This window comes from Glycine max, chromosome 5 (assembly GCF_000004515.6).
Source record: "Glycine max cultivar Williams 82 chromosome 5, Glycine_max_v4.0, whole genome shotgun sequence".
Classification (NCBI taxonomy): domain Eukaryota; kingdom Viridiplantae; phylum Streptophyta; class Magnoliopsida; order Fabales; family Fabaceae; genus Glycine; species Glycine max.
In genome coordinates, this window is record NC_038241.2 from 40342815 (window position 1) to 40364324 (window position 21510).

General features: G+C 33.1%; 4 protein-coding genes and 1 long non-coding RNA gene across 12 annotated transcripts; 4 read left to right on the forward strand and 1 right to left on the reverse strand.

Moving 5' to 3' along the window:
- Positions 1-167: 167 nt before the first annotated feature.
- Positions 168-974, forward strand: LOC100306335 (uncharacterized). Its single transcript, NM_001250275.2, has 3 exons — positions 168-228; positions 316-417; positions 533-974. The coding sequence occupies exons 2-3, from the start codon at positions 335-337 to the stop codon at positions 810-812; spliced, it is 363 nt and encodes a 120-aa protein (NP_001237204.1). The 5' UTR covers positions 168-228; positions 316-334; the 3' UTR covers positions 813-974.
- Positions 975-2974: 2000 nt separating this feature from the next.
- Positions 2975-5687, forward strand: LOC100791130 (uncharacterized). Of its 4 annotated transcripts, none has more exons than XR_005891619.1 (8): positions 2975-3636; positions 3768-3829; positions 3932-4015; positions 4288-4342; positions 4556-4691; positions 5046-5096; positions 5183-5346; positions 5444-5687. XR_005891619.1 is itself a non-coding variant. In XM_003525255.5 (7 exons), exons 1-7 carry the CDS (start codon positions 3543-3545, stop codon positions 5280-5282), a joined length of 582 nt encoding a protein of 193 aa, XP_003525303.1. In that variant the 5' UTR covers positions 2977-3542; the 3' UTR covers positions 5283-5687. The 4 variants fall into 4 exon arrangements, 1 of the variants encoding a protein (XP_003525303.1); XR_414506.4 differs by having other exon boundaries at positions 5484-5687; XR_414505.4 differs by having other exon boundaries at positions 2976-3636; positions 5480-5687.
- A 999-nt stretch (positions 5688-6686) lies between these two features.
- On the reverse strand, positions 6687-9473 carry LOC100790605 (asparagine--tRNA ligase, cytoplasmic 1). Its single transcript, XM_003525254.5, has 6 exons — positions 8805-9473; positions 7979-8572; positions 7485-7741; positions 7265-7394; positions 7130-7188; positions 6687-7047 (listed from the first exon to the last, which is right to left on the reverse strand). The coding sequence occupies exons 1-6, from the start codon at positions 9282-9284 to the stop codon at positions 6864-6866; spliced, it is 1704 nt and encodes a 567-aa protein (XP_003525302.1). The 5' UTR covers positions 9285-9473; the 3' UTR covers positions 6687-6863.
- A 403-nt stretch (positions 9474-9876) lies between these two features.
- On the forward strand, positions 9877-11334 carry LOC121174919 (uncharacterized). The gene is made up of 2 exons (XR_005891620.1): positions 9877-10751; positions 10838-11334. It is a non-coding gene; the product is annotated as an uncharacterized lncRNA (long non-coding RNA).
- Positions 11335-13455: 2121 nt separating this feature from the next.
- On the forward strand, positions 13456-18010 carry LOC100789724 (vacuolar protein sorting-associated protein 32 homolog 2). 5 transcript variants are annotated; one of them, XM_003525253.5, is made up of 7 exons: positions 13456-13567; positions 13758-13900; positions 14571-14670; positions 16358-16443; positions 17071-17162; positions 17360-17474; positions 17612-18010. In XM_003525253.5, exons 2-7 carry the CDS (start codon positions 13829-13831, stop codon positions 17801-17803), a joined length of 657 nt encoding a protein of 218 aa, XP_003525301.1. In that variant the 5' UTR covers positions 13456-13567; positions 13758-13828; the 3' UTR covers positions 17804-18010. The 5 variants fall into 5 exon arrangements, with proteins under 5 accessions (XP_003525301.1, XP_014631342.1, XP_014631343.1 ...); XM_014775857.3 differs by having other exon boundaries at positions 13558-13665; XM_014775856.2 differs by having other exon boundaries at positions 13546-13900.
- The last annotated feature ends 3500 nt before the right edge of the window (positions 18011-21510 follow it).

Consider the following 21510-nt stretch of genomic DNA (forward strand, 5'->3'; position numbering starts at 1 on the left):
TATTATCCGCCTCACCGTTATTAACTTACATAAACTATTTGTATGAATTAAGACGATATAATATAAGAAAGAGTTTTAGTTTTTTTCTCAGGCCCGTAGATTGCACCCATTAGGCCCATTAGGGTTTTATACTTTGTATTATATGTGAAAACCCCTCTCTGGAGTTTAGTTCCAGTGTCTCCGTCTCTTCCTCCTCTCTCCGCATAGCTGCGTTTTCCGAATCGAAAGGTATGATCTCTGCCCAAAGGGAAACTCTTCGTATTTTATATGTTTCGTTCAAAACAAACCGAATCTTAGTATTTTTTATGTACACAGGTGACGTTAGTAAGTAACAATGGTGGAGAAGGCCAAGGGTAGGAAGGAGGAGGTTGTCACTCGAGAGTACACCATCAACCTCCACAAACGCTTGCATGGCTGGTAATCCTCCACAACCCTTCTTTCAAACCTATTTAGGGTTCTGACTCTTTATTCATATTTTATATCTGTAATTTTATTATTGAGATACCTTACTGGATTTTGTATGCATAAACAGCACATTTAAGAAGAAGGCTCCTAAAGCAATTAAGGAGATAAGGAAGTTTGCTCAGAAAGCGATGGGGACGAATGATGTAAGAGTGGATGTGAAGCTCAACAAGGCTGTGTGGAGCCAGGGGATCCGGAGCGTCCCAAGGAGGATTAGGGTTCGCATTGCTCGCAAGAGGAACGACGATGAGGATGCAAAGGAAGAGCTCTATTCCCTTGTTACTGTCGTCGAAATCCCCAAGGAGGAGCTCAAAGGTTTGGAAACCAAGGTTATTGATGATGAAGATTGATTATGTGTTGGTTATATATCTGTTTTTTTTATAGTTGATGTGGATTTGCGAATATCTTTTATTTTGTTGAGACATTGGAGATATGTAGTTTGATAATTGTTTGCCTTCCTCTGTTTTGATTCTTAGAAAGGTTAAAAGGCATCAATGCATGCTTTTGAGTTTAGACACTCTTTTTCCTTCTTTTTTTGTTGCTGTGGATAATGAGGAAAATAATTTCTTCTTAAAAGAACAGGATGTAACAAAATTTGGTAAAGGAGTAGTTTAAGCCTTTTGAGGTACTACTACTACTATCTTTTAATGTTTGAAGGCAAACCTAGAAACCGGTGGAATGAATGAATCTACATGAATAAAATAAAAGAGAATTTTATCCTATGATTAGGATACGAAACATTTGTCCATTGTTATAGGACTAAGATATGGATGTTTATGAGTTTTATTATTTGCTTTTAACAGTAGTGAAGCTATGTCTTTGGGTGTTGAACTCCGCTGTGTTGGTTGGGGAAGCAGTACTTCGATCCAATGATTTGTGGGTGTTTACCCAAGGCAAGCTAACTTGTTATGCATCATTTTTTGGGAATTGATTTTTGAAAGTTTTAAAAGCTAAAGTTGATGACACGGTGAGATGTGGATCATGAATTTAGAGAGTTTCAGTAGCATTCCTTGCAACTTTGTCAAGGAGTAGTAACAATCTACTGGCATGTTTGAAAATTCTTTAAAATCATGGTGGTTACATGAAAATCATGATTTTCGAAAGCAACTATATGTAGCTTTACATTTGCTATGGTTTAATAATTCATTTTGGTTCATCTCACCGTCACCCCCAAACATGCCATACATCTACATAAACATAAAGTTTCTCAGTGGTCCTGATTTGCATCACAGCAGCGTCATTGATGCTAATGAATGCAAAGATAGCTGCAATTTGGTTCTCACTGTGCCTGCAAACCAAGTTCCCTTCATCTCAAATCAGAGAGCAAAATCCACCCAAAAAAGTATGGACATTGTGCTGTGTGCACAAGTGTACTTAAGCTAATGCAGTGTCGTGTCTTTGTTGATTTACCCCCATGGCAATCGTTTCAGACTTTCAGTAACTCTTTACGGTACATGTACACTGATTCGTTTCGATTGTTAGGTTCAACTCTTACATCCCTCGTAGGTATAGGTTATGCAGAAAAGGGAAAATACCATAACAGTATGAGATGAATCTGACAAAAACTGTTATTCCAAAATTTGGCCTGATTTTCTTTCATCGCCTTTTTACCCTTACACTATGTTTAAGAAGAGAGGAAAGGGAGTTCAGAAAATACGAATAAAGACATTTTTTGTTTAATTAAAGAAAAAAGTACTTTTAAAAGATTTATTTTATTAATTTTCTCATTTTTAATTTAAATTTCTCTGTTTTAAAGTTCTAATTTTGACATAATTTGTGAGAACTCTAATTTTGTGTGAAAAATTGAATAATTTAGTTGCAATAATCTTACTACAAATATTGCTTCTATAAAATATTGCCCAACTAACAATTTTTCCCCTTTTTTCTAACATAATACGTGATGTGTGAGTGTGAGAGACATACATAATTTATAAAACATTATCGTATGAGTTTTATTTTTATACGACCAAGCAGCGAATTAATTGATATAGGATTTTGTTCGAACTTAATAAGTGATTTTGACTTTTTATGTATTATGATTGTAAAATTCTCAAACCTCTATTTTTTATTTTCTACTATTGTAATTTCTGAATTATTTTTCTATTGTAACTTTTGAATTATTATATTATGATTTTTTAACTTTTCATTTTTTAGTATTTTATATTTATAGAAATAGATAGACTAGAAATAACATTTTTCTTATCTCAATGACACCAAAAATAAAAATATTGAAAGACGGTTATTGACATAATTTATAAAGTAATTATTATAAAAGTAAATATATTTAATGTATGTGTTAATTTTGTGTTAGATGAAACTTGAAAGTATAAAAAAACCTTTTGTAAGACTATTTAATCATATCTATCTATATTATTTAAACATAATGATAGTTTTATTGTTATTGTTCCTCATAACAATTAAGTATTTTCAGTTAACTCTATATTATTATAAAGCAATTTGAGTAGTTCTTCGTAAGTTAATTTTTACTTTAAATGAATTGAATAATAATAAGGTTTAATACTTGTGTTATTTTTTATTTTAGTTTTTGTACTTAATAATTCTCTGTTTTAGATTTTATAGGAGCAATATTTTTATATTTTAATTCTATTATTTGTTTATCGGTGATGTAAAGCACAAGGTATAAAGGGAAAAAAAAAAACGCAGATATAATTCTATAGGTGTTGTATCGTATGTATTGTGCTTTAATTGAATTTTGAGTTAATACGCAAAAAAAAGTTTTACCGAAATAAAATTATGATTCTAATTAGAGAACAGAGCACTTTTAAAATTGTATGTTAGTTTTGTCCAAGTATTTTCTAAAAAAAAAAAATAGTCCAAGTATAAAATGTAAAACTTTGTTCGAATAGAGTTAAATATTTAAGGACTTCAAAAAGAAAAAAAGTTAAATATTTAAGTTTTTTAGGCACAGAGATTAAAATGAATAAATGAGGTAGCCAGGCATAGGAGCAAGTGATTAATTAAACCTAACAGCACTAAAAAAATACTTAAAAATGTTGGAGCAAGAGAATCGTTGAATAACAAAATTTTCCTAGAAACGTTTTCTAATCGGTCGCAGAGAAATGAAAAAGCTGGCAAGGAAGTTGCACAATGAAGAAGACGAAAACTTATCTCTTCCGGTTCACGACGGAGACTCTCGTCCCTTGGACCCTCAAGGTACGTACGATCGATCTTCCTCAACTAACTATTTTCGATTACACAAAATTAAAAGATTTCATTTTGTTTCATGAATTCGAATTGGGTCATGTAATTAATTAATTAGTGAAGATTTAAATTTTGATGCACAGAGCAAGAAGAGCTGGTTCGTTCTCTTGAAAGGAGTCAAGCTCAGCAGAGTCGCTTATGGAGGGTACATTCACGACACAATGCTACCTAATTTGATTCAAATCTACTGTAACATATTGGGCTCATCATTAACCTTAATTTTTTTTTTGTTGTTGTTGTTATATAGACGGTATTTGCAGCTCTATTCTTCTGTTACATCGTGTTTCTTTTGTACTCCATCTTCCAGCAGGCTTCATCTCCGTGGGAACTGGTATGTTTCAAGAGTCTTATAGGATTTGATAATTATTCTGTTTTCTGTTGTAACAATTAAACCAATTCTCGTGATAAAGTGTAATGGTAATCTGTGTGTCATGTATTTTTGAAGAAGATAAGCTGCTCCACAGTGCTTTTGCTATGTGGAAGCGTTTGTGTTTTACTCTTTTCCAGACTTATTACATTGAAATATTTTAGCTCTTTTTTTTATTATTTTCTGAATTTTATAACATTGAATGTGCTGTGCCTTTTGTTGTTCTTGATAAACAGCGGTATCACGCTTACTTCATGGAGGAGATCTACTCGTGGATGATTATATTTGCAGGTTCACTTCTCTTGTCAGGATTTCTGCTTCCTATTTTATGTTGTGAACTTTTTCCTTGATTCTTGTTGTATTATCCTTATGCCGTATGGTTGTGGATTTTAGTCACTTCATATTCTGTTTGCACCCTTTGCCCTCAGTATCTGCTTGTTATCCACATATCACAAATTATGAGGACCATTTCTGTAAACTTATTTGATTGAATAACTTCTACAGACTGGGTGGCTGTTTTAGCATGCTCATTTGCCATCATAGGATTGCTTGACCAGTCAATGCATCGCAGGAGATGGATCCATTACTCATGGTACACTGCCGTTATTCTGGCAATCTTCTGGCTATATTACATGTTGAGGTAAAGTTACTAGATAAGCTGATAAGCACTGATTGATGCATTTTATATGCTCCATACAGGATTCTGCATATTGGTAAATATAGAAAAGTGAAATGAAACATATTATAAAACTCTGGACATTGGTATTTAGTTTGGATTTTCTAGCTACTTGAATCAACAGGCTCTACTATTGGGCCCAAATAAATAAAGCGGATATACAATAAAAGAAGCTTGTACACATTCCACGCAAGTAATATGGTAAGGAGGAACAAACAAATGTTTACAACTGCTTCATGCACACTCTTCAGTTATGTTTTCTGCTATCTCTAGGTGCTTCTCATCTTTTACTGTTAAATAATAATAAATTTTTGGTAGGTTGCCAAAGTTCCGTTGGGATGTTATATGGCTACCATTTGGTCCTCTTGGGTAGGTCATACCTCACATCTGCTTTGTTTTGTTTTATTTTGTGAGCATTAACTAAATAAGTGCATGGTTTTGTTACTATGCTGCAGTGCATCTGCAATCTGCCTCTATGTGGATCATTTACTAACTGAGTCATCAGAAGAGGTAAGAAAGCTTCGTGGATACATGTATACCTCCAAAGCAAGCTAGAAAGATGTTCTGCCTAAGTGATGGAGGAATGTACATGAGAAGCATTTTGGAGCATAATGACCAGGTAAATTATAAAGTATTTTCCATCTATCTTATGGATTGAGCCAATATCCTTGTCAGCCAACAGCACAAAACAGAGATAATTTCTTTTGTGGATCCAGTTACTCTTTTTTCGTTTTTCCTTTGGTTGGATAAAGGCAGTTGACGAAGATAGGAACAGCCACCAGATTAGAGACCAGCTAATAGGAGTTAAGGTGAAATTTGGAGGTAATTTGTTTTTGTGAGAACTAGTAAAAGTTTTAGATCCTGTATTTGAGAATAGTTTAGCATTTATTGGTTAGCGAGTAAATCAGTTCTCTATCAATCAATGTTTCAATGAATAGTTTAGCATTTGCATTTGGAAAATTGCGTTGAGATGTGTATTACTTTTTTATTTCCTATCCCCACACTCTTTCTTTGGGAAATGATATTTACAAGGTAAGGATCAAGTAACTATACAATGCAGTTTATTTGGTGTTTTTTGGTTTGGTGGTGAAAAAATTAAATATTGTAGAATTGATTTTGGTAGAGTAAAAGCTACTCCTACTTGTGTCAACTCTATCAAATTTTTTTTGCATCATAATTGATTCTCTCGTAATTTTGAAAACAATTCAAATATTCAAAATTTGGTCAAAATCAAGGTTATCTATCATAATTTTGGGGACTATTCTCCGGAATTGCTTTTGGGATGGGAGCATGAAAGCGATAAACTTATTCCACGAGTATCTTCACATGGCTTGCCAAAGTTCCGTCTTATTGTTTCTAAAAAATACTTGATTAACTTGTAAATTTGTTTTACCAAAATAAGTTTTAGGTAAGCAAATGTATTTTACTAATTTGTAAAACAGTTTTTCAGATATTATTTAAATGACATGAGACATACCTTTTTTTCATTTTAAGTAGCGTCAAATTTTAATAAAATTCTCCCTTTATACTATTTTTTATGTTTTCTATAAGTATATTACTTATGAAATATTAATCTTTAAATAAAAAATTATTTGAATACTAATTATACACGGTGTGAAGTTCAATATTTTAATGTTCAGACAACAGAGGTAATAAGATAACGAATAAGGATATTTGTATACTAACAACAGAACGAAGTTCTGTCAAATGCATAATCCAGATGCCTGTGCTTGTTTGCCGGATCAATTCGACCATTCAATAAGGGAAAATGCAGAAGAAACTATATGTTGCTTCTGCCTGGACCTCGATTCAATTTTGTCAAGCGTAGAACATCCATAATCCATACTGAATACAATATGTGACGAGTAAACAGAAATATTGATTGCCGGACCTTTGCAGAGCAGAGTTTGTAAACGAATGAAAACAACCAGCATGAAAGTGGAGGATAAAGAAATGAAATAACTATCAAAACCCAGCATCCTTCCAAAATAAATTAGTTTGGCAAAGAGGAATCCCCAATAAGGCTACTATTGGTGTTGCCATCACACACAAAAAAAAATATGCTATATTTAAATACTACATTTCCATTGTCAACTTAACTACTTGGTGCAATAGATTCGTAAAAACCACTTGTAATCATAGATCTGCTCTGCCAGGATATCGTGGGAAGGGAATCACATCTCTAATATTTTCCAGGCCAGTGGCAAAGAGAATCATCCTTTCAAAGCCAAGGCCAAATCCGGCATGTTTCACTGTTCCATACCGCCTCAGATCAAGGTACCACTCATATGGCTCAACAGGCAAACCCATCTCCTTTATTCTGCAATTTAAATACAATATTAACATGGAAAACAATACAAGGAAAGAAATTAAGAAAAGACAAAGTAAATAGATATATAAACCTTGTCTGGATGACATCATAACGTTCTTCCCTTTGGCTTCCACCAATTAGCTCTCCAACCTTCAATTACATTTGCATGCTTCTATTATGCCATGCATTACAAACATGATGAAAACAAAATATACAGAACACATACCTTGGGTACAAGCACATCCATAGCAGCCACTGTCTTTAAGTCATCATTGAGCCGCATGTAGAATGCTTTGATATCTTTTGGATAGTTATATACAATGACGGGCTTCTGAAACTTTACCTCTGTTAGGTATCTGCATAACATCATACCCCCAAGATATCACACAACACAAATAAAAAAAGAACAGGAACTAGATAAAAAAGCAAATTTAAATTAAGCATACCTTTCATGCTCAGATGCTAAGTCAATTCCCCATTTCACTTCATTTTCAAATTTCTTACCATTCTTCACAGCATCTTCTAGTATTTCCACTGCTTCTGTATATGTAACTCGAATAAAGGGAGTGGAAGCAACCAATTTCAAACGGTCAATGCAACCTTTATCAAACTTATCAGCCATAAACTCCATATCCTCAAGGCAGTTGTCAAGTAACCACTGACACATAAATTTCACATATGCCTCGGCACAGTTCATATCATCCTACACAAAAAATACAAAACCATGAACTTCATTTCTACCACAGCAAAAGCACCAAACATTATAAGCAGGGGAAAAGTAGGCAGCTCAACATTGCACTAAAAATTTAACAAGTTCATTGGCCTAACCAAAAAAAATATTTGTATCAACATTCAGCTGATAAGCATACCACTACCAACAACAAATATCACATTTGAATATAATCACGATCACGCTCGAGTGAGTTCAAGTTTCATATACCTTCAACTCTGCAAAAGCAATCTCAGGTTCAACCATCCAAAACTCGGCCAAATGCCTGGAAGTGTGAGAATTCTCCGCGCGAAATGTGGGGCCAAAGGTATACACACTACTCAGAGCACAAGCATAAGACTCGACTTGAAGCTGACCTGAAACCGTCAAAAACGCTTGACGTGCAAAGAAATCTTTACCATAATCCACCTTTCCATCATCCTTTTTAGGAATCCCAGGCTTAAGCTTAGACCACTCCTCCACCTTAGCCAAACTCTCCTTCGCCTTCTTAAGCTGATCCACAGCAGCACCAATCTCCTGCTTACTCGCCTTGGCAGCTTTCAACTGAGACACAACCTCCCCTTTCTCCTGAACAACAACCCTAGCCGCCTCCACATCCGCTTCCGACGGAGGTGGATTCTGCAACAACTCCTTCTCCAATCTCTCCGCCTCACTCAGCAAAGTGGTCACCTGAAACATCTCACCCGCACCCTCGCAATCACTTGTGGTAACAATGGGCGTGTGCACGTATAGAAACCCTTCCTTGTTGAAAAATGTATGTGTAGCATACGCAAGAGCATTTCTAATTCTAGCCACCGCAGATATCTGCAATCACAAACAACATAACTAATATTTCTAATTGATCGAATTTCATTATAATAATAACTAGCTTATAAACTGTCAATCAATCAGCAATCGCGTTAGGTCTAACAAACTATTAGTGTCGTGTTTGGTTTGGTGGTAAAAAAACCATGGCGAATTTCTCAGAATATCAAGTAATGCAACGAAAGGACGATAATGACGGCAATTTAAAACCTTGATAACAAAAGAAAAGTACCGTGTTGGTTCTGGAACGAAGGTGAACGAAATCTCTGAGGAACTCGAGAGTGAGTCTCATTTTGGGCAGAGGATACTTGGCGGGATCGACGGGACCGACGTGGAGGACCTTATCGGCGCGGAGTTCGATCTTCTGTCTGGTGCCAGCGGGAGGGAGTTTGAGGTGGCCGTCGACGACGACGCATGTTCCGGTGGGAACGAGTTGGCCGAGTTCGCCCAGCGCGGCTTCGACGATGACCTGGAGGTTGCCGGCGCAGCTTCCGTCGTTGATTTCCAGGAACGCGAAAGCGTCCTTGTCGGCTTTGCGTCCCGTCTTCACCCAGCCGCCGACGCGCGCCTTCCTGCCGGCGAGGCCCGAGCCGCCGTCGGTGCGGGAGATGATGGATCGGATGGGGACGCGGTCGGAGAAATTAGCTTTGGGAACCTCGTCGAGGGTGATGGCGGCGAGTTGATCCGTCGGCGGAGAAGATGCGTCTGCCATTGGTGCTGACGCTGACGGCGGCGGCGGCGGGAAGCAGTGCCGCGCAAGGAAATGGTATTACAAATACAAAGTGAACCCTAAAATGGAGTGTGAAATTCTTCTGATGTGTCAACTGCTATTACTGCCTTTTATTCTTTTGGGTGTTGATGGGGAATATTAATTCGACAGTTTTAATTTTAAGATTCAATTAGGCACGTGATCATTTGAAGGCTTGACGCGTTTTATCAAAGCCAACTTCAAGATTTTATTTTTTGGCACCTCATTGCTTGATGCAAAAGCAAATATTTAATTCATTATAAAAAAATAAATATTAGTCAAGGTTATTTTTATTTTTTATATAGAAAAAAAAGTTTAGGTTGAATAGAGCATTTTTTTAGGCTCAAATAACACTTTTCATATTCTTACCAATTGTTTTATTAAAACAAAAAGATTCTTACTAATCTAACATATTATTTTTGTCTTGGTCATGGTTATTATATTTATAATTTTAAGTATTATTTTTTGTTTTTATCACAAATAGATCAGACACTTTTCTATTGAAAGGTCATCGATTATGTTGAATAATTTTTCTGTCATAACTTATACACTTTTTTCATCTATATGAGATCAAACAAAATGATACCTACAAAAAATACTCAAATGCTCTCGTTAGGGTTCAAAGTTATTGATGATATAAGTGAATACTTCAAAGTGAAATTAGTCTTTTTACTTGGGGGCTCCTCCCTTTATATATTGACCTAATTGAGTCTTGAGTTTATGTGTATGCATGTTGTGATTACTAGCTAGGCAATACACCTTTAGGTACTTTTGACCAAGTAATTACCTTTTAAGTGGATTTATTAACTATAATCGTGATCGAATGGTATTTGTCACTTGTATATGTTGAAGGTCGAAACATGTTTGTACGAAATACGTTAGCATATGGCCAAAAGGGTACTCGGCTTCATAGGGTATGTTGCACTAGAAGTCCACATAGTCGTCTTCTCAGTTTGGCCGAATACTTATCTGGTATTTTTTTTTTCTTTTTTGACAACGGTCAATTTTTATTTAACAATAACAGAAAAGTTACAAAATAAGCCGATAAGCACTGTTTGAGGCATTTTATATGCTCCATACCGGATTTTGCATATTGGTAAATATAGAAAAGTGAAATGAAACATATTATAAAACTCTGAAAACATTGGCATTCAGTTTGGATTTTCTAGCTACTTGAATCAACAGGCTCTACTATTGGGCCCAAATACATAAAGCGGATATACGATAAAAGAAGCTTGTACACATTCTACTCAAGTAATATGGTAAGGAGGAACAAACAAATGTTTACAACTGCTTCATTCACAGTCTTCAATTAAGTTTTCTGCTATCTCTAGGTGCTTCTCATCTTTTACTGTTAAATAATAATAATTTTTTTGGTAGGTTGCCGAAGTTCCGTTGGGATGTTATATGGCTACCATTTGGTCCTCTTGGGTAGGGCATACCTCACATCTGTTTTGTTTTGTTTTATTTCGTAAGCATTAACTAAATAAGTGCATGGTTTTGTTACTATGCTGCAGTGCATCTGCAATCTGCCTCTATGTGGATCATTTGAGTCATCAGAAGAGGTAAGAAAGCTTCGTGGATACATGTATACCTCCAAAGCAAGCTAGAGAGATGTTCTGCCTAAGTGATGGAGGAATGTACATGAGAAGCATTTTGGAGCATAATGACCAGGTAAATTATAAAGTATTTTCCATCTATCTTATGGATTGAGCCTAATATCCTTGTCAGCCAACAGCACAAAACAGAGATAATTTCTTTTGAGATCCAGTTACTCTTTTTTCGTTTTTCCTTTGGTTGGATAAAAGCAGTTGACGAAGATAGGAACAGTCACCAGATTAGAGACCAGCTAATAGGAGTTAAGGTCACATTTGGAGGTAATTTGTTTTTGTGAGAACTAGTAAGAGCTTTAGATCCTGTATTGAGAATAGTTTAGCATTTACTGGTTATCGAGTAAATCACTTCTCTATCAATCAATGATTCAAAGAATAGTTTATCATTTGCTTTTGGAAAATTGCGTTGAGATGTGTATTAGTTTTTTATTTCCTATCCTCCAAACTCCCTTTCTTTGGGAAATGATATTTACAAGGTAAGGCAAGGATCAAGTAACTATACAATGCATTTTATTTGGTAAGGATCAAACTCCTACTTGCTTCAATTCTACCATGATTTTTTTTTTTATAATCATAATCCATTCTGCTGTGATTTTGAAAACAATCCAAACATTTAAAATCAAGGTTGATCCATTTCGGTCTAGCATAATTTTCAAGACTATTAAATTTAAAACACACACTTAGTCCTTATTCCTCTCAAGTCGATTTAGGGATGGGGGCATGATAGCGATAAACTTAGTCCGCTAGTATCTTCACTTGACTTACCAAAGTTCAGTCTTATTGTTTCTCCAAAATAAGTTTTTGGTAAACAAATGTATTTTACTAATTTGTAAAACAGTTTTTCAGATATTATTTAAAATGGCATGAGATTACATCTTTTATTTCATTTTTAAGTAGCGTCAAATTTTAATAAAATTCTCCCTTTATACTATTTTTTAGGTTTTCTATGAGTATATTATTTATTTTAATTTCAATGAAATATTCATCTTTAAATAAAAAATCATGTAAATACAAATTATACACGCTGTGGAACTGGATATTTTAATGTTCAGACAACAAAAGTGTATTTAGATGACGAATAAGGATATTTGTACACTAGCAACGAAGGAAGTTCTGTAAAACGCATAATCAAGATGCATGTGTTTGTTCGTCCATCCAATAAGGGAAAATCCATAAGAAACTATATGCTGTTTCTGCCTAGGCATCGATTCAATTTTGTCAAACGTAGAAGAACATATCCATACTGAATACAATATGTGACGAGTAAATAGAAATATTGATTGCAGGAGGTCCTTTGCATAGCAGAGTTGTAAACGAATGAAAACAACCAGCATAAAAGTGCAGAATAAAAAAAAATGAAATAACTATCAGCATCCTTTCAAAATAAATTAGTTGGGCAAAGAGGAATCCCCAAGCTTACTATTGGTGCTGACGATGGCGGAGAAATTAGCTTTGGGGACAATTACTAAAACAACTCAAAATAACATTTTATTAATAAGTAAACCATGCAACATAACTAAACAACTTTGATTGTAGTACTCTAATAGCATGTAAAAAATATTACAAATCACTAAAAACAATATTACTTATGTTAACGAATTGCCAAATATATATCTATCCCATATCACACGAGTACCCGAATCGGATACCTGCAAGTTCTTTCAATATTTGCAGGCATTTGTGAATATTTATTAAAAAAATGTTTTTTAGAAACTAAGTTCTTAAAAATAATGACTTTGCACAACGATTATTCTTATCCAAATAGTTCTTTAGAAACTAAGTTTAAATGATACATTACTTCAATCCGATAAATCTAAACAAAAGTCAATAAACTTAAATAATTCAAATTCCATAAATTCAACCCAAAATTATCAAGGTATAATAATCCAATCTCACGGGTCTAAAAAAAGTCGATAAATTAAAATACTCCCATTCTATACATTTGAACTAGGATACTTACATAATTTTATCATAACAAATATTTAATAGGTAATCACAGGACAAGTACCTTAATATATGCCGTTGCCATTGCCCTCATTTATCAACAAACATGGATATTCCGTTTTAATTACCCGCAGGTGCTTATTTAATGAGATATTTTTATTCGTTAAATTTTATTCAGGAACCCATGTAAGTATAAATATTTTTGTCATCTTTAGGTCAAACAAATTTCCTATTTTATATATATATATATATATATATATATATATATATATTATAAATTAAAATATAAAACAACGTAAAGAGTAGTACTCTTACTTTCCTCACTCTTTCAATATTATTTTTCTTCTTTGATTTAGATGTGCATTTTACACAAGTAGCATTTTTTTTTGTCTTTGAATCATCTCAAACTACTTTTTTTAATATTTATTTATATATTAATTCTTTTTATTTTTTTCGATCTTTCTTTCTAATCTTCATCTAAAAAAGTTTTGATAATTTTCTTGTAGGCATTATAATTATATGCTTTAGTCGGGGACCTAACTATTTTACTTGATAAATAATGATCAGGGACCCACACTATAGCAAACAATCAGTTGGTCGCCACGTGGAGGAGTGAAGAAGGGGCAAAGCAAATTCCGTTAACTTGCTTTGTTTGTTTTCTGAATTTCCCAATACCCATCACAGTTCACGGTACGCGTTCTCGCTAGATCTCTCCCTATTTCTGTTTCATATTTAATAATCTAATTCCCCCTCCCCCCCCCAAAAAAAAACCCTAATTTTTCAACGGTGTTAGTTCATCTCCACTTTTCTTCAACACCATCTTTCTCTTTCTTTTTATTTTTATATTTTTGTCAATTGTTCGATTCTTTTGGTGTTCCAGGGAGATCGATTGATACCGTCCCGTTGATTTTCCAATTCGACGAATAAGGGTATCACATCTCTTAATCAACCATGTTTACCCGAATTTTTGGTAAACCTAAACCGGAAGTCAATACTCTAACCGCTTTAGACGAGTTAAATGACGTAAGTTGAATTTGGATGTTCCAATTGGGGAATTCTTCTTTTTTTTTTCCTACCCGATATTGCTGAGTGCATTGTGCATGGTTGATGAATATAACTGTTCTTTCTTCAAATTATGCGTTTCACATATTCAAAGTAGTTTTATTGTTTTTCTTAATTGATAAGCAATGTTATTGTCTTTGGAAGCTGGAACTATTAAAAAACGAATTTCCTATGTACTCCATATGTCAATTAAGAATTTATTCTTGCGTGTAATTTTTTTTTTACAGCATTAGAATAATGCTATTTTCAATTTGGAGGTGTAGAAAGCCATAATTTTATCTTTCACGTGTCCTTTTATAAAGCTTTTGTCATGTTAGTGTTATGGAAATTGCTTGATCTTAAAACTATGTGAATAAACTACAGATATTCACATAGTTGTTGGAGAGTGAAGACACAGCCTCAGTAGCCAAGTTCTGCTTTTAGTATCTTATTTTTTCTTATTCAATCTTGTGTTCTATTCTGAAACTTTGTATCTTCTCTGTTCTGTAACTTTGCGTAGTTTTTCTGAACATTCTTAGATCATGCAAAGATCAATGTGCGCAAAGTTTATTGGTTGTTTTCTTCAGTAATTTACAGTTTGAGGAAAGTTTTTTTTTCCCATTCTGAATGTTTTGCCTCTTGAATTCTGTAGAAACTTGAAATGTTAGAGAAAAAGGAGAAAGTACTCCTAAAAAAGGCTGCAGCAGAAGTTGAAAAAGCCAAAGAATTCACTAGGGCAAAGAATAAAAGGGGTAAGTATCAAAACTCATTTATGTTTGTTCTAGAGAATATCATTGAGACATCAATGCTGCCCTCCTTCCTATTTGACTTATATTTGTGTGACTGCTGAGATTTTGAAATTTGAAACCATGTTTTGGCCTAAATTTTGTGTTATGATAGTTTCATCAAGAATAACATGTCAAGCTTCTCAATAAGACTTGGATTCCATTATATGATTGGATGATCCCTTCTAATTTGAAGGGGACTACCTTCGGAGGAAATGGCCATTTCATTCCACCAAGGTTGATTACATTTACCTTATACTCATTATTTTCTTTAAATGATCCTTTAGTATTATGCCACTTCTGGGCACCATTGTTAGGGTACCAGGACCATCTCTGACATTGAACAATTAATTTTTGTTATATTCCTTTATCTAAGTTAGTGTGCAATGGAATATGAATTCCAGTCTTGCCTGTGCAAAACATTTTAGTGGGTAGTATTATTTTATCAGGAGAAGTGCAATCTCACTGTAATTTTGGATGAGTTGCAATTGCACCCATCCTTAACTACAAATAGTAGCAATTAACTATTTAGACACTGAGACATTAGGCATTAAGCTTTTATCTCTTCTTCCTGTTAATTTTAACTGTGTAGCTTAGTCAAGGTTATCAAAATTGAGTTTCAATGTTGGAATGGAAGAGGGGTGTAGGATTGTAATGCAAATAGTAACTAAGATCTAAATAATATGCAAAATTATATATATGTATGTTTTTATGTGTGCATATATATGCATAAAAAATTACATAAATTAGAAAAGTAACCTCTAAATCTCACCAGACATTAAACTAAATTGAAAAATCAGCCTTTTTCCTTGACAACAAAACACATCATCGTGTAGCAAACTTTAGAACCCGAAGAGAGAGGGAGAACAAAGGAGAGAGCATTCAGCCTCAAACAGAGGAGTCTGAGAAGAGAAACAAACCAAAGAGATAGGGGCAAGCTAAAAGAGTGAGGGAAGAACCAGAAAAGGTCAACAGTTAGAGAAGAACCAGAGAAGAGTGTCAAAGAATGACAGCGGAGGAGAGTTGAGGGTTGCACAAACACTACACAATTTAGGGAATCAAACAAAAAAAAAAAGCTTTCTTTCTAAAGGATTGTATGAGCCAACCCAGATCGTTCACTTTTGCAAACTGATTTTTGGAGTGCAGTAATCCTATGATTCCACGACTTGGAGCAATGATCCAACACAAGTGAACCATAGAATGCTTTCTGGTGGGAATACAAGTCACTTGGGAGGTCAAAACGCATTGGACCACACAATCCTATGTGTGGGAGGCGATTTTGACAACAATGAGCTTAGTGGCAATTTTCAAATGAGAGGCACATCTGCCCATGCCAGATTAATTTTAAAAAAGAAATACTCATCCATTTATTATTTTGTTCAACTTTTCATATTATATATAAAAAAAAAAAATCAGGAATGGAGTTGCAAAGCTTGAGTGTGAAACTCCGCTAAATTGTTCAACAGGGTTCTATCCCCATTATTCTTTCCATTTATAGTACACATTATACTGAATTTATATGGATAAGCTTATATGCATTTTTTCAGAAAAAAATTTACACATCTTTAGGAATCCATTAATATGGGAGCTGGTTCATGAATCAATGATGTATTAATCCATTGTGACATTGTTTTTAAATTTCTGTTTTATGCAGCGGCAATACAATGTTTGAAGAGGAAGAGGCTATATGAACAGCAAATAGAGCAACTTGGCAATTTCCAGTTGCGTATTCATGACCAGGTGTGAATGCATTTTATATTCAGCATTCATGACAGGGGATTTGAAACTGAACCAGTCATTTGAATCGTTAAAATGAAAAGTTTTAGGTTGAGTATAAAAATGTAGAAATTATCATATTAATAATTATTGAACTAAAAATAGTATTGAGTATTGTAATATTAGTATGATTTTATAAAATATACTGCCTTACAGTGAATAGGTAAAAGGGGAAGGAAGAAGTGAAACTTCTCATGATAAGTAGTAAGCCAAACTGATTGCATTACAAGCTCTTATTTGTGTCAACATTGGACCAAAGCAGGAAAAGAAAAACTGAGTTTTGGTTTTAAATTGGGAACTAAATAATCAAATGATATAAAGAAAGTTTTTAAAAAATTTCAAAAGAAAATAAAAGGGACCTGTTCTATCTGTCCCGTGAGCCATGACTAGTTCACATGGGTCAGCTTGTTCAGGACTGGTGTTTCCATTTTTTATTTGTTTTTTTATATTTTATTTTTGAGGATTGGATGGATCCGTTCCCGGTTTTTCTAGTCCTAGCAGCCATTCTGCTCTAGTTCTGACAAATGAGTATGATAATGATTCAGTGTTTGGAGCATCATTTATATCTCAAGCTGATAATTTGTGTTGCAGATGATAATGTTGGAAGGTGCCAAGGCTACCACTGAAACTGTTGATGCATTGAGAACTGGAGCCGCTGCTATGAGGGCTATGCAAAAAGAAACGTATGTATATTAGTGATTTCATCCTTAATATGCTCTTCTATATTTTACATCTTTGTTTTAGGCTTGTTTTAAAAACTGGCAAGTTTACCGTATTTTTTATGATGTGAAAATTTTCACGGATATACAGTTGTATTGTTTAATGCATCTTAATGAGCTGCTGATTGTGACATTGTTGAGTTTCGGTATTTATTTTTCAGGAATATTGATGATGTTGACAAGACTATGGACGAGATCAACGAACAGACAGAGAACATGAAACAAATTCAGGAAGCATTGTCTACTCCAATCGGAGCAGCTGCTGACTTTGATGAGGTCATTTTCTCAAATTTTAACTTTATTTGTACTCTATGCAAATGAGAAATTTTTATCTTTTTAGTTATTGAGCATAACTACAAAGTATGTGACATATCTGGGCATCATTCTGAAATCTGAATTTGTTTGCCATTCAGGATGAATTGGAAGCAGAACTTGAAGAGCTAGAGGGTGCTGAATTGGAAGAACAGCTTCTTCAGCCTGCAACTACAGCTCCAGCTGCTCCAGTGCATGTTCCAGCTGGGTGGCAACCCACTCGCCCTGTGTCTTCGAAGCCCACTGCCGAGGAAGATGAATTGGCAGCTTTGCAGGCTGAGATGGCACTTTGAGCAAGTCCCTTTTCTCAGATGCGACACTATTGATTTATGCTATCTATTCATTAATCTGTTCTAGTTTGTTGGTATTGCAATTAAGGTGGCAGTTGAGTGAATTTGTGTGTGCACCAGTTTCATGTTAAATATCAACCTTTGCACAGTTGAGTTCACTTGTATAATAATAGTTTGGAATGAATTCCCTAAAGTTGCTTGTCAGGAAAAGTTTGACGATCTTATTTTATGCAGTTTTTATTGATTTTGCAGCTGGCTTTGATTAGGCCAGAACTTTACAGGCATTGATGTTCATTATAAGTGGCCTCTTTTAAAATCAAAGAGTGACACAGAGAATTCTGCCCCCTCTCTTTCTTGCTTACCTATGAAATTATTAAACAGACAAGAGGATGTATATAAAGGTTATAAAAATTCAATAGCCCTTCAAAACTTATACTTTCTCCTGGAATGTTTTAGTTTAAATGTTATTCAGACTGATCAGTGGATAATCTAAGACTTAAGTCACAGTGGAGAGTAACGAATGAAAAATGATTGATCTAGGAGAGGCAATGCTTGAGTTATTAATTATTTTAGTTTATTGGAAAATCACCAGTGCCATTCAAGCAGGGAAAAATATTTTTTAGTCCCGAAATAAAAATGCAATATTATTTCAGGCTGCTTAGACGGAAAAGCAAGTTTGAAGTTTGAACAATGAACCAGAATTGACATGTAGTGTGTTTGTGTCCAGCTGGATTGGGATTCAGAGAAAATTAATTAAAAAGTTGATTGAAAAGTATGCTCATATTTAAGAAGAATCACAGCTGGACGAGGGAATTTAAAATTATTTAAAATTCTTAAATATTTTAAATTTTAAGAATTTTAAATACTTGAATTGAAATTCTTTTATTTTTAAAATTTTGTATTTGGATAAAAAAAAATTAAAATTGTGAGGATGAAAGAAAATGAATGCGAAGAGAAGATATAGTTCAAGGCATGGTTCAGACCCTCCGACTCCGGTGATTGATCTTCCGTGGAAGAAAGGATAAATGTTACAAAGAAAATACGTGAATATTTTGAAATATTCTTCTATCAAGAAGAGAATTTCAATTTCTCATATTTCAGAAGGAAATTAAAATTTCACATTTTTAGTTGTTTAAAATTTCAAAAATTTAAATTTTTCATAAAAAAATATCCAAACAATAAATTTTAGATTAAAAAAATTTAAATTTTTTTATAAATTACTTTTCTTAGTTAAAATTTTTTATCTCTGAAAGTTTTGGCTTGGGTGCTTTAGGCGGAAGGTAAATGCACAAGCATCAACATGCTGGTGGTGTTCTGTTGATATTTGTACATGGAATAAGATCGTCTTCTTTCATTAATACGTAACATTTTTTACCGGATGAGGTTAGTTACATAGTATTACAAAAGGCTATAGTACTCTTCGCGATTTATTACGAGATTGGCTTTAATAATTTTCTCAAATTTCCTTTGTGATTTCTTTCTTTAGTACTCTTTTTTCATAAGACTAAAAATTATAGTATGATTTACTTTCTTCACCAGTGTGCCTAGTGTGCTGTACAGGTTTAAATCACCTCAAGTTTTTATCTTCTTAATAAGCATCACACTAATTTTTGCATAATTATTTCATAGATAATGATAAAAAAAATTGCACAATTATTTCATAATCTGTACTTTTTTTTGTGTTTCGACATTTATACACTTGTAAGATATGATGTATGATACTATTGATGTAGACCTATAATGTCTATATTAATAGTTTAATTTTTGTTGGAAAGATTAACTCCCTTACAAATTACTTGCCTCCAGTTTTTAAAAGTATAAAATTAATAAAATTTTAATTAATATCAATTCTTTTGAAAAAAATAGATTAATTAGATAAATTGAAAGAATTTTTTAATATTGTAATAATTTTAATAAATTATTTTGAAAAACATAAATCTTAAAATAAATAAACGTCAATAGATCTATGGAGTCACCTTATCTTTACTTATTTTGATGGAAGTAAACAAAAGAAAAAGAATTATCAAGGGAGTGACAAATTCATTGCATATAGAAGAACAAATATTATGAGAAGGAGAAAATATCTTATTTTGACGAATTCAACTTATGTTTATGTAATTATACTAATGAGAATTTTTTTTAAAAGGTAACGAAAAATGTTAGGATCATACTTTTAGACATTCTTATTAGTTAGAATTTATTGAAACTTATAAAATTGGGAGAAAAAAATAATTAAATAACATAATTATAATAAATTTTGGTAGTTTTTAATAAATTTTTACTTATAAGAGAAAGTATTTTTTTAAAAAAAAAATTGTTAGTGTGTTGCTAATATTTTTATTGTGTTAATATAGTTAGTTCTTATTACACGCCTTTATTAATCAAGGTTTCTTTTACTTTACTAAGGATGTATTAGAAATAACTGCAAAAATTAGATTATTTTCATAATCGATTATATGTATAATCAATTATTATTATTATAATCAATTGAAATCAGAATCAGTTTTCATTTGAGTAAATTAACTGAAAAGTTGTTTGAAGATAAAGAAGAGTCTAGGTTAAATCTTTACAAAAGAATGTCTGCATCAAACTGTGCTAAGAAGTGAGAACTCACGAAAATGTAGGACAAGTAAACCAGCTTCACTGAGGACTTGACTTAAGAGGCCTCATTAAGACTGACCCGTCTCTTTTGTCATTGTTCAACTTACTAGAAATCTGCTTAACGCCATATAAGCACTTAATTGGGTGGCAAGACTATTGTTCATTGTGTTTCTTTTTATGATTGACCTTGTGACACTAAATTAGAATACTCACTGAATTCAAATCTTAATCTCTGTCTCAGCAACATTATAAGTTTGACTTCATACATCTGGATTACCAATCAAGTTGTTTCCACTATTTATATTTGAAAAATGGCGCTGCCTTTAGAAAGCACTATACTCTGTCCTTTGAAATTTGTAGCAGAGTGATTAAGATTGCAGATCAGATCATTTCCTGACGAAGTAATGTTTGTGTATTTTGGTTTAACCTTAGTAATTTAAGACTGGTGAAAAGAAATTAAACGTCAATTTCATTTTAGGAAATATATTTATTATATTTCTTTTCCTTTGAAGGTATAAGGTTGATACGGTGTTAAAGAGAAGATAATAGAAATTATTGATTCAAATTTCTTCACAAACAAGAATTAACAAACTAATAACTAATGTTTTCTGATAAAAAAAATATTTCCTTTTCTTTTTAATAAAAAATACTTTTTATTAAATAAATTTTTTTTCAAATTAAATAAAATTTTTATTTATTACAAATAATAAAACTCTTCCTCTAAATAGTTAACACAACTCTATATACAACATTTGATGGATAATTAACTTTTTATCATATGTTCATCACACATAATAAAAAATCTCCAGGTCTTTAAATTATATTGGCATAATTAATTAAATTCATGATTATATTATAGTTGATTGAATAATATTCAAACAAAAGTTAAAATTAGTTAATTGCTCAACTTTAGAACATAAGGTAAAAATGGTAAGAAATGAGAGAATAATTAATCTTGAATAATATATATATATATATATATATATATATATATAAAAGGATTTGTTAACTTATACATCATTATTTGTTAGTATGAGTGTGTTAATAAGTTATATGACGGTCATGTTGGTGGTGATTGTAACAATAGTGGTGGTTATGTTGACGATTTT